The sequence below is a fragment of the Trachemys scripta genome, chromosome 9 (assembly GCF_013100865.1).
Source record: "Trachemys scripta elegans isolate TJP31775 chromosome 9, CAS_Tse_1.0, whole genome shotgun sequence".
NCBI classification, from domain to species: Eukaryota; Metazoa; Chordata; order Testudines; family Emydidae; genus Trachemys; species Trachemys scripta.
The window spans coordinates 12641687-12654737 of NC_048306.1; the positions used below are offsets into that span (position 1 = coordinate 12641687).

At 40.1% G+C, this 13051-nt stretch overlaps 1 protein-coding gene across 1 annotated transcript; it reads left to right on the top strand.

The window, feature by feature from the left end:
- Window positions 1-235: 235 nt before the first annotated feature.
- Window positions 236-12740, top strand: LOC117882886 (homeobox protein ARX-like; the record flags this gene model as incomplete). Its single annotated transcript, XM_034781752.1, has 4 exons — window positions 236-369; window positions 1113-1158; window positions 9397-9683; window positions 11884-12740. Coding segments are annotated over 4 exons (693 nt in total), but the record flags the coding sequence as incomplete, so codon positions are not given.
- Between the last annotated feature and the right edge of the window lie 311 nt (window positions 12741-13051).

Genomic DNA, 13051 nt, shown 5'->3' on the forward strand with positions numbered 1-13051 from the left:
CCCCCAGTGCGGAGCTCCCCGGGGCAGCGCAGCAGCCGGGCCCTCCAGTCATTCTCCCGCTTCTCCACTCTCCCCAGGCGGGGACCCCACGGAGCCGCCCGAGCCCTGCCCCGCGCCGTTGGCAGCAGAGAAGCGCCCGGTCCCCGGCGCCTGGGCGGAGAAGGAAGCGGCAGAGGACGCGGAGAAGGGCAGCAGCTGCCCCGGGGAGCCGGCGGCTGGTCTCTCCGGCTCAGCCCCCGCAGCTGCGGCCGAGGCGCCGGGGCCCCTGAAGCGGAAGCAGCGGCGCTACCGCACCACGTTCAGCAACTTGCAGCTGGAGCAGCTGGAGCGGGCGTTCCGCAAGTGCCACTACCCCGACGTGTTCACCAGGTAGGAGCGCGGCCAGGCCGCTCCGCCAGGGGCAGCCAGCCCCAGCACAGTCCTCCCCACCCTCCCAGGGGGGCCAGATCCTGGGAGATGCTGCCCTCCTTTGGGAGGATCGGGCTCTGACTGCGCCCTCTCCCCCAAGTTCCGACTGGGTCCAGGGGGATTCAAAGACAGATTCCTCCCCCGAGGCAGCAGGGCCAGACCTTGAAATGGTCACTGCGCTGTCAATGCCACTCCCTGGTGTAGGGAATAAACCAGATTGAATGAACCCAGGGGATGTAATGTCAGGGAGCCCCCAGGAAAGCGAGCAGTGACTCTGGCGGTTAGGAAAAGCACTTGAAGCAAAGGGAAACAGCTCGGGATGGATGGCAATCGCTGGCTTTAAAGTAACAGCTGGCGCACATGCCATTCCGCGCTCCCATGAAGTGGGAATCAAGGTGAAATCAGAGCACTATGGTGTGCGAGGGGGGCTCAGATCTTCCATCCACTTATTGCTGTCCCAATGGTCCTGATACAGTTACCGGGTGTGTGTGTAAAAACCTTGGAGTTGTGTGTTACTGTTTATATAGTCTCAGGCTGGTAGGCACGATGCAGCGGCTTCTAGATTGGAAATCACCTATAAAGAGCCGGGGATCTGATTTGACTGTTAGTGAACTCTCAGTTTTTGATGGGGCTGTTTTTGATTAGTCACAAAAAAGAGGTGGCTTCAAGAGGGAAATACTAAATGATGTTTGGCTCTTCTGCAGAGAGGAGCTAGCAATGCGTCTGGATTTAACAGAAGCCAGAGTTCAGGTGAGTAACAGGTACTAAAGAACATGGACCTAGTTTTGGACTGAATACACTGCCTTTTGATATGTATAAACGTTCTTAATTTTAAGCTAAGTGTGAAGTGTTTTCTTAGTGCTACTGGATTTTTTATTTTTCCAGCTCACTCAGATTGAGAAGTGCTGCTGTAAATGATGTAAAAAGCTGGGGGCTGTTATTCCATCTTATCCTACAGAAGAGGACCAAATGTGATCAGAGCTTTGAATTTAAAAGAATGAGAAGTTGTTAGTATCCCACCCCTCACAAAACCAGAAACGTCGAAATGAAATGTAGTAATTGTCAGATATAATATCAATACACATCAGCGAACATTAAATGATCATTTAAAAATAGGCTTTGCATCTTGTCTAAACCAGTGGTTCTCAGCTAGGGTACGCTTATCGCTGAGGGTACACGGAGGTGTTCCAGGGGGTAAATCAACTCATCTAGATTTTTGCCTAGTTTTATAAAAAGCACTAGCGAAGTCAGTACAAATTAAAATTTCAGAGAGACAATAACTTGTTTATGCTGCTCTATATACTGTACACTGAAATGTAAGTACAATATTTATATTTATTTCATAATTATATGGTAAAGATGAGAAAGTAAGCAATTTTTCAGTAATAGCATACTGTGACACTTTTGTTATTTTTAACATCTGATTTTGTAAGCAAGTTTTTTTAAAGTGAGGTGGAATTTGGGGGTACGCAAGACAAATCGGACTCCTTAAAGGGGTACAATAGTTTGGAAAGGTGAGAGCCACTGGTCTAAACTATTTAAACATCTGTTTACGGATGTAGATGTGGATTTGAATGAATTGTACGCATATTGTTTAAATACCATTTTATATTTAAATCTTAATGTTCTGAAACAAACCAACAGAAGCCTAAAGATTCACAGTAAAATTTGATACTTTTTCCACTATAATTTCCTCCACTAGAAAAATATTTAAAAACAAAATTAATTGGGGATTGGGTGACCAGACAGCAAGTGTGAAAAATCGGGACGGGGTGGGGGATAATAGGACCCTATATAAGAAAAAGGCCCCCAAATTGGGGATTGTCCCTATAAAATCGGGACATCTGGTTACCCTAATTGGGGACAATAGTATTGTATAGGAAGGAGTTCAGAATGTAGTTACATTAATAATTTTCTGACATTTATCAACTGGCGTTCTCCTTGATATTTGTTTTTTAAAGAAAGGAGAAATATCCAGACATGTCATCCATTACTAAATCTGAGACAAAAACACTAACCATAACATTTTAGACAGTAACATTTTCTAGATGTACACTTAAAAATGCAATTTTACCACTGGTCTGTAATAGTCCAAAATTAAATGCATACTGGCATTTTTAAAATTTCTGTATTTAGTTTTTGTAAAAGTTCACATTAGCAAAATATTTATGCAGTTTCTTTTGAAGTGCCAAAATCTGATGTTTTGGTTCTTGACCAAAACAATAAAAGGACCCAAAATGGTTAGATCGTGTTGTGAACTAATGATTAGTTGAATGTTGTGTTCTACAGCTAAGCAGTTATTTATGTAGTTCACAAAAGCATTCATGCACCATCTCCTGCCCCAATTTAATTTGAAAACATCTGCACGGTTTAAAAAATGGTTACATAAATTAAAAGAGGATTCCGAGACTGAGATGAGAATGTCTGCTTGAAGGGAATTTTTATTACTAGGTTGGTCAGTTATAATGGAACATCAGACAAAACCTTAAGCATACAGGTGCAAAGATTGTGTAACCAATCGTCCATACTGCAATCCTCTAAAGAAGCCTATTCTTGGATCTAAACACCCATAATTAACACTCTCTTTTACAAAGTATTAACTCTAGTATTAAGTCCTTTACTGTTAGCTTTTTTTTTTAAACTTGTCTACATAGAAAATATTAAATTTTGTTAAAAATTTAGTTTCAAACAGACCATTAAGGGTCCAAATTCGCACAAAACCAATCAAATTATACTAACCTCAGCACATCGGATATTTAATGAATTACTTTGCATGTCAGTCCAGCTGCAAGCTGCGGTCATGACTTGGCTCCCAGCATGTACTGTTCATTTTTCATGAGTATGATATGCATTGCAACCTCTTCCCTGATTTGACAGGCTTACTCACAGACTCATCTATTTAGCTCTGTTTCTCCTCACACTCCACCAATGGGGCCAGATGCTCAATTTGTGTAAACTGTAGATCAGTTGAAGTCAATGGAGCAATGACAGTTTACACTGGCTGAGGAGCTGGCCCCAGAAGTCTTGATTTACTCATCTTTCCATATTTTAACACTTGGGCCCAGATCCTTAAAGATAAGTAGGTTCCTAAAATCCACTGATGTCAGTGGAAGTTAGGAGCCTAAATACCTGTGAGGATCTGGGCCTTGAAGACTGGGAAAGAGAACTTCCAGCCATCAGGGAAAGCTCTTAGACAATTTATATATTACATCCAGTGCTCCATGATTTTACGTGTGAGCAAGCTTTGTCACCTTTTTCATCTCAACACCACAGCTAAGTTATTTTCTGACCTTTAAGGAAAGAAAATACACACACACACACACACACACACACACACACACACCAACATAAATATCACCAATGCTACTAGTAACTAAAATATCTTAACACATGACAGCCACTTGTTTCTCCCATAAAATGAACATGGATGCAAAACTGTTAACCCACCCATTTCCCCAATCCCATTCTCACCTTCTCATATGGGCTTGCCAATTGCATGCAGTTGGGTTGCGCTGTTCGATGTCTCTTTTTTGAGACATTGGCATACGGCAAAAGGGATCATGTAGATGATTTGAAGCCAAGCTTCCTGTGAATGTCATAAAAAAGAACAAAACTTTCAGTGGCATAGCCACATAGGAGTACTAGGCAAATATTGAGAGGAAGGATTCTCCAGTATCCTAGAATTCAAGGCCAGAAGGGACCACCACAGTATCTAACCTGAGGTCTTATGTATCACAGGTCATCACCACCACCCAGCACCCGTACACGAAACCCAACAACTGAGATGAGACCCCAGTATTACAGCCCTCAGGAGGCTAGACTTATGTGTCACAGGCAGAGTGGTTTGATTGCTAACATGAGACGGAGTTTCAATTCCCTGCTTTACCATAGACAAGTCACTTGATCTCTCGGTCTCGTTCCCCCAACTGTAAAATGGAGATGATAACTCACACAGGTGTTGTGAGGATAAATACATTAAAGATTCTGAGACGCTTAGATAGCACGGTAGGTTAATAGACCATTTTTTAAATATACTGCAATGGTATCTTCCGGACTTGCTCAAAAGTAACTCTCTGTGAAGTTAATTTAACGCAGAGTTGTCATTTCTGTACCTCACTGAGCCAGCAAAGCAGCCCATTGCTTTTCAAACTGAGATTTGCTTCTCCGGGGAGACACCTGCCGTACCTCTTCCTGGGGCATATACGCATGGCCAGATACAATGGGGAGCAGGCATAATATTCTCTCTCTTACCGGAGTCGGCAGAAACTTGTATTTCATTGAGTCCTAATTGGAAGTGACCCTGCAAGAAAGAAAAATGAACAACTCTCTTATTCCCATCTCATTCCAAAGTGCACCACTTATTTCAGCTATTTCCCCCACCTAGGGAGATTTCCCCTCTTTGAAAATGCATCCAAGGGAACCCTTATATTTTTCCATACCATGGGAAAGGAATGATGTGAAACTCTGGTAAATCCAGTCCTGCTCGGAACCCATCCTTTGTGGACTTCCAGAAGCATTCTTGTTTGAGTCCATACTTCACTTCTCTTAACAGGCTTCTTTCTCACTATTAGTGTAGATCATTGGTCTGGGGAGAAAAATAGGAACATCTTAAAAAGTTCTAACATGAAAAAGTTAGAAACATCAAGTGGTTGATTCAGCACCATAGGTATCATTGGTAAAGCACTCACTTACAAAGTAATAAGGATTACTGCAAATTGAACATCCTTGTGATATTATTTGCTAATAATCCCAAAATCAATCTCAGCAACAAAGATACACTATGGCTAGTCACAAATATAATTTAACTTGTTTTTTATGTATCAGAAAGTGTTTTAATTCACATGATTTTGAAGGGATTTAAAGTCTCCAGAAATGACTAAATTGAAAACTGACTTTACATTCAGTGGGCTCTTCTCTTAAAATTGCATAAAGTTTTTAATTATTTTCAAAACACCGAGTACTTTGAAATTATCATTCATAATCCAAATTTAGATTTCTAATGAAAGTCCTGGCATAGGAATCACTTTTAGGATACATTCATAATCTATCAATAGTTACAAAAATAACATATGCAGTATTTAATATACACTGGTTTATAGTCCATTCTTGTTAAATTTAAAAACTGATCAAAACTGTAATGACTCCAGGAGTCTACAATTCACTCTTCTTTGTTACATACCACTAACACATTATTTTGAATATATTTAGCCCAAAAGGATATGGTTAGCTAAAAAGTATGTACACATCTGTGTATAGATGCAAACTACCCAGGTAACCTGACAGAAATGTAATGATCTAAAAATGTAAAGCTAAATTATTTTTAAAGGCACTTGAACTCTTCTATTAATCAGTAGCAAAAATACAAAATTAGTCATTTTTATGCTTGTATTAAATAATCTAAATCTTATTTATAATAATATAAATGCTAAAGTTTTGAAAGTACTGTCTGTTTATGATGTCACTGTAAGGTAAGATGTGTTTATGCCCCATTTATCACTCATATTAATGTGAATTTTGCCCAAGCCGGGAGTTCAAGATGGGGATTTTAGTCCTAAATAATGGCTTTCAGGGCTGTTAGTCCAAATTCAGTTTAGATTTTAAAAGAAGTTTGATAAATACAATAATTGATGGCCAATTGAAATCAGTTGTTACACTGGATTTACAATCTGTGCAACAGACAAGCAATAGTATTGCAATCATAAAAGAGAGCTCTACAGATTCCATAAGAGTATATTAAAGGAATTATTTTAACATTTTAAGGTAGCAAACATTTCACTCCTTATTCAGTTTCTCTGTTTGGGGCAGACTGAGGAAAAAAATGCTTAATCATGTAATATTCTCACTACTCTTTTCGTCCTTTGAACTCCATTCTAGAGGAGAGCACTGGTGGCTTAGAGCTAGTGGTTTTATTTTCTGAGATACCAACTCTAGCTCCATTTATGATGCTTATTGGCAAGTGATTGGAGGCAGCTATTTAACCAATAAACCTTGTAAAACTAATTGAATTACATTACTAAAATCTGTTTTAGCCGATGCCTAAAGCTGAATGAACACAACTGAAAGTGTCTCTTTCATGCACCCGACTCCCATCTGTAGATATAGATTTCCAGCATTTCACTAGTTCAGCTATCGCCTATAAGAAATTTGACCCTTTACGAGCACAGACCTTGTGTCCCTAAGATTATTTATTGTTCAACACTATTGTGCCAGATTTTGTCAAATGTGCGATATTTTCCATTGTCCTTTTCTTGGTTCAAAACACCAATCTCCTTGCCAACAGACATAAGCACGAAGTGTACGTTAGTTATCCAGAGGAAAAAGACACCATTATTTTTGCAGAGTCACTTAAGTTTTCACAGAATATTGCTAGCTTTAAAAAAAAAAAATCTAAACAAAAGGTGTTCAAATAGTCACTGCTTCTTTAGGTCCCTGTGAATAAGCATTCACAAGACTTATGCCATGTGGGTACCTTATTACAGTATCTTTTCGCTCCTTATTATATATATTGTAATGTATTTTAGTGAGACTGATGTGTGGCCCAATCCTGTCCCCTTTGAACTCAATAGGAGGTTTGCCATTGACTTAAAGGGAAAAGATCAGGCCTGTGATACCAAGGCTAGCAACACATACAGTATAGCAATGTACTTTGGGTATTAACAACTTTTCACTTCCATAGGGCTTTTCTTCAGAAGCTCTTGGCACTTTACAATTATTATTTAAATATGCAACAAAAAGCTCTTTGTAAAGCAGATGCTAGTATATCTTTACAGACAGGTAAACTAAGTCCAAAAGAGAGGGTAAACAACTTGCCCAAGATCAGAGCAAGTCAGTGATTCCCAGTCAGCCCTGCTCTAACTCCCAGACCATAGTTGCACTCATATTAGAGACTTCTGATAAAATTTCAAAACTGTATTGTGACTCATAGGACATTTTAAAAATATAATAATTCTCGCCATACACCAGAATGTTTTGATCGTCTTACTTGAACTGTTTGGTTTCATAATGCTGCACCTGCAGATGGAAGAAGTGTCTATTTATATCCCAGCATTCTCTGCAGTAAATATTTACTCCTATTTGGGGGACTATTAATGTACCAATTAATACATGATCGTTATACTATATGAAAACTTCTGCTAATGGCTTATTGAATTTCAGTAGTGGCTAGATATAAAATTTGTGTTAGAGATGATGAGCCGCAGGGGTGAGTCCGAACCTCTACAGGGCCTCTCCTGCTGGTCATCTCGGGAATTAGCTCTTCCAGCGTCATGGAGCACCCTCTGCAGGCTGGTGATCCACCTGTCCCCTGGCCCCGTGTCCCTCCCGGACCCCGGTGCCCCTATCTCTGGGTGCTGCCCACTGGCAGTACACCCCCCAGTCTCAGGGTCTCCCCTCCCAGGGAAGCCCCACCCACTATCCCTACCTCACCTTAGCACTAGGCCACTGCCAGTCACCAACTAGCCCCCCACTCCCTGGGGCAGACTGCAGTATAGGCCACTCATCATTGGCAAGGTTGGGTCTGGACCTGCTGCCTTGGCCTAGCCCTGGGCTGCCCTCTGCAACCCCCAGTACCCCTTGGCCTCCTACTAGGCCGCAGCCTGGGGCTATCCAGGCTGGAGCTCCCCAGCCCCGCTCCACTCAGGTACTCTGTCTCCCTGCAGCCAGGCCCTTCTCCCTCTGAAGGCAGAGAGAGACTCTTTGGCCTCTGGCTCCCAGCCTTTTTATACAGGCCAGCTGTGGCTGCTTCCCCAATCAGCCCAGCTTTTAGAGCCGCAGCCCTCCTGCAGGGCTATTTTAAACCCCTCAGGGCAGGAGCGGGGTAGCCACCCCGCTACAGGCCCAAACTGAAAATCTTTGATCCAAGCCCAGATACAGTTCAGAATTCAGGTTGAATGTATCTCTCTACCTGAATTAGAACATCTCAACATTTGAGAAAATTTAGATTTTTGAATCCTCAAACTTGGGAGCATTCCTATCTGAGATTCTGGTTTCAGCCCATCTCTGCTGTATACTTCACAATGCATTTTCACCTTAGTGCACACACATATTTAGGGACACAAGAGAGAATACTCCAAGACAGAGTCAAAATTACAAACAAACAAAAAATGGTGTGGTGTCAATTGTCAGAGTAGATTAAATTCTAGTCTCACTTCTCCGTTACTTTATAATATACTCCATAGGCTAAAATAATTAATAGTGCAGCCTTGCAAAGAGAAGTTGATATAATAAACAGTTTACTGTACAAAAGTATGCTGTACAGTAGACTCCTTACCATCCAAAGCCCTATGTCTAAGAAACTACCAGCATGTCTCCCTGTTTTATTGACTCCTGGTTACCAGAACTCTCAAGTATCGGAATATATTTGGTGTCTTGAGTAACATAGATTTCTATTGTACTATAACTGAGTTAATCAGTTTCACATAACTATATATGACATCAGTTTGAGTCATGGCAAGTAATAAGAGCATCTAAAAAAATGTTTTTAAATACTTATCTATGTAGTTAGTCAGCCAGACTATCTAGGCATTTAAATCACACTCATGGTTTTGATTAAAAAATATTTCAGTTATGATTAAATTGCTTCTTAAATTGCATGGACTGAGGTAGCCACCTTTCGATTTGGGGAGGTCAGGGGGATCATATTTGAAGGCTCAACTAATAAAGGGGTAGTAAATTATTAATAGCTATTTTCATTGTTTAATAGATTAGTCAATAATTAGAGTCCAACAGGTCAGAGATTGCATATTACTATGGCTTATTACCAATAACACCTTTTGCTGATATGCCTACAACAGATACTACTCACATCCATAAACATGATTATGACATCTATTAATTAATAAAAAACACTTTATAAACAGAACCTTTCTACATAGAAACTGTACTTTTAAAATAAAGGTCACTACTATGCCATGTGCACCACGGCCTACCATAGCTGATAAAAGCAACAACAAACTCAGTCTAGCTAACCCTTTTGTATTCTCTCTGAAGGTCTGGTTTCAAAACAGAAGGGCAAAATGGAGGAAACGTGAAAAAACTGAATTGTTAGGGAACGTTCCAGGACTCTCCTTAACGCATCCATTGGGTCTGTTTTTGGACATTCCATTGAGTCAGTCTCCTCTTCTGGACCACGCATGGAGATCAATGCCACTTTCAACAATAGCTATGCCATCCGTAACTCCAGCATTCAACCCTGCAAGTTTAGGGCCGTTTGGTCTCAGCAGTCTTGCCTGGACATCTCTCTTCAGAAATCCAATTTTAAGTCCCCATTTTGGAAGGTACAGAGAGCATATTTTAAGTGTTTTTCTTTTAAACCTCAAGGTTTTCTGTCTTATTATCTATCTTATTATCTTTTCTTTTAAACCGTGAGGTCTTCGGTCTTATTATCTATCCCTTTCTTTTAAACCTCAAGGTTTAAAAGAAAGGGATAAATGATAAGACAGAAAATACAATATTGCCTCTATCTACATCCATGGTACACCCACATCTTGAATACTGCATGCAGATGTGGTCAACCCATCTCAAAAAAGATATATTGGAATTGGAAAAGGTCCAGAAAAGGGCAACAAAAATTATTAGGGGTATGGAATGGCTGCCATATGAGGAGAGATTAATAAGACTGGGATTTTTCACCTTGGAAAAGAGATGACCAAGGGGGGATATGATAGAGATCTATAAAATCATGACTGGTGTGGAGAAAGTAAATAAGGAAGTGTTATTTACTCCTTCTCAGAACACAAGAACTAGGGGTCACCAAATGAAATTAATAGGCAGCAGGTTTAAAACAAACAAAAGGAAGTATTTTTTCACACAACACACAGTCAATCTGTGGAACTCCTTGCCAGAGGATGTTGTGAAGGCCAATACTATAACAGGGTTCAAAAAAAGAACTAGATAAATTCATGGAGGATAGGTCCATCAATGGTTATTAGCTAGGGTGGGCAGGATGGTGTCCCTAGCCTCTGTTTGCCAGAAGCTGGGAATGGGCAACAGGGGATGGATCACTTGATGATTACCTGTTCTGTTCATTCCCTCTGGGGCACCTGGCATTGGCCACTGTCAGAAGACAGGATACCGGGCTAGATGGACCTTTGGTCTGACCCAGTATGGCCGTTCTTATGCAATACAACAGCTTAATATCAGTAAGCAATTCAGAGGTGCCATAATTAAATGTGTGTTCCAATGTTACAGTATGGATTCTGTCTATATAAATGAATAATATAAAAAGTTATTAAAAAGGCCAGTTTTCACATGTCTTACTCACTGGGATAACTTGAGTAAAATAAGCAGGATTTGGCCCTAAATTAGCTGTAAACCCCAGTGAAAGTCATTCTACATAGTTACTGTTTTAAGGGCAGTTGTGCGTGTTGGGGGAAATCCTGGCCCCATTGAAGTCAGTGGGCCCTTGTCTTCATGACAGACTGTTTTAATGTAGACCAACTATGGACTCTATTCTGATCTCGTATATACGGGTGTAGTATATTACACATCTTAAAATCTACTACAACAGATCTAGATAGGAGCTCTCGAGGTGGCTCTACAAAATAGAGAATTATACTGGATGTTCCCACACAGGAGAGCAGAACACGGCCCCAGTTCCCTGAGTACCGATGACAGAGCTGACATCATTGGTTTTCATTTCAGGGCCATACTCGTACTGTTAACATTTCCTTTACTGAAGACACGTGTGCCCAATCCCAATGGGAGTTTTGCCATTGACTACAATAAGCACAGGGATGAGTTCAGGGTCTTCCTTCCCAAACTCCAAGACCAATGGGGAGATCCCGAACCTGTGTCCATTATCAGCGCTCCATTGAATTCTAAGGAGCTCTGATGATTTAGAATAGCTGAAGATCAGCTCCTCAGTCTCGCTCGCTCCAAGTGCTGAAATTAAACAACTGAAAGCTACTGCTGTGTTAGCACTGTATAGTCCTCTCCCTCCTGAAATGACAGCCTATATTATAGCCTCCGATTAATGAGCACACCTTTCTGCCATGCTGACTTATGCTGCTTTTCACGTGAAATAACTTGTCACAACAAATGGGTTGCCCAGAGACCTGTCTGAAAATTGTTCCCTTCATGAAGTATTCTGTTGTTTCCACAGAGCGTGCTGCTCTCCCGCATTACAAGGTTTGCTTAGAAAGGATGTAACATGTTAAGAGAGTGACCGTAAAGCTAACAAACTGACTTTTCTAGATAGCTGCATGCAATGCAGCGGTATGAACATCTTTCTTCTATGCTGCAGCCACAGTTTAGTAAGTGATATTCATTAGGTGCAAAGTAGATTTGCCTATTGCACTAAAAAAAAAAAAAAAGCTAAAAGTAAATTTACAAAAAAATGTAAGTTTGGAACAAAGAAGAAGTTTGGTTTAAAAAAAAATTCAACCTAGTTTAGTGCTGTGGTTATTAATAAGGTAAATATTTCTTCTACAAAATACTTCTTGGTTTGTTACTATTGACTTTTTTTTCCAAATATAGATTTCTCAATGCTTTAAATCCTCTCATGACAACAGCTTCAGTCTTAATGAAAGCACCAGGACCTCCGTCAGACCCTGGTCTCACTGCCTTCACTGATCCGGCAGCAGTTGAAAGGAAAACGTCGAGCATTGCAGCACTAAGGCTCAAAGCGAAAGAACATTCAGCACAAATCCCTCAATTAAACCTCCTATCCAGTCTTACAAACACTAACAAAGAACTTTGTTAGGAACTTTCCCGCAGACTGCAGTAGCATAGGAGAAAGCAAATGCCTTCTCCCATAAGTGGATCCAGTTATACAGAGGCATATAAAAAAACCCATCCATCTGTAGATCTTCCATCTGCAAAATGGACTGATGGAAATTTTAATCCTGCTAAAAATAGCTTTCCTTTATTATAACACAAAATTGTGCGGTCATGTAGCAAATGATAAATGACTACTTATGGTGAATTTTCAACATTACAAAAGATATACATCAGGAATTGATTCTTCTACATAAATAAAACTAATGTGAAGAACGAGTTTGCTGTGAAACCCCATGATGTACTGGACATTAGCACAAAGGTTGAAAATCCTCTGTAGAAATAACTCTGGAGTTTTATAAACAATCCTTAAATGATGTCTCAGGAGGAACTGTGTAACCACAATAGTTTAGACCTAAGAATCAATATATGGTATGTTCTTAATTTAAAGATCATGCTTCACGTTGAAGTACAAATGCCAGTGAAATTTCACAAAGTAAACAGAATGATCAGGAATGAGGTATGAAATATTTTGAATATAGGGCTTTGATTCAAAACTAGGTTTGTACAAAATGTATCCTGTTTCAAACTGAAATAAACAAAAAAAAGTTTGCTTATCCGTTCAATGCGGCAATGTTTTAATAACTATATCCTAAGCTTTAACCTTTGACCATAGATCACTTTGTAAATGAAAGTTGTCCTGTAAGAAAATATTTGTTTCTGTGCAGTAAATTGTGTGTAATTCAATATATATATATTGGTGAGTAGTTACTAGTTTTAACCACAAGGTTTCTGAATGTTTTTAGTGTGACTGGTGGCAAATAGTAGCAGACCATTATCGTTAAGTTAACTCTCATTATTTGTAAATCTCTTTCAAAGTATATTGTATGCTTAAATAGATTCAGATTTGCAGTGAAAATTATTAACA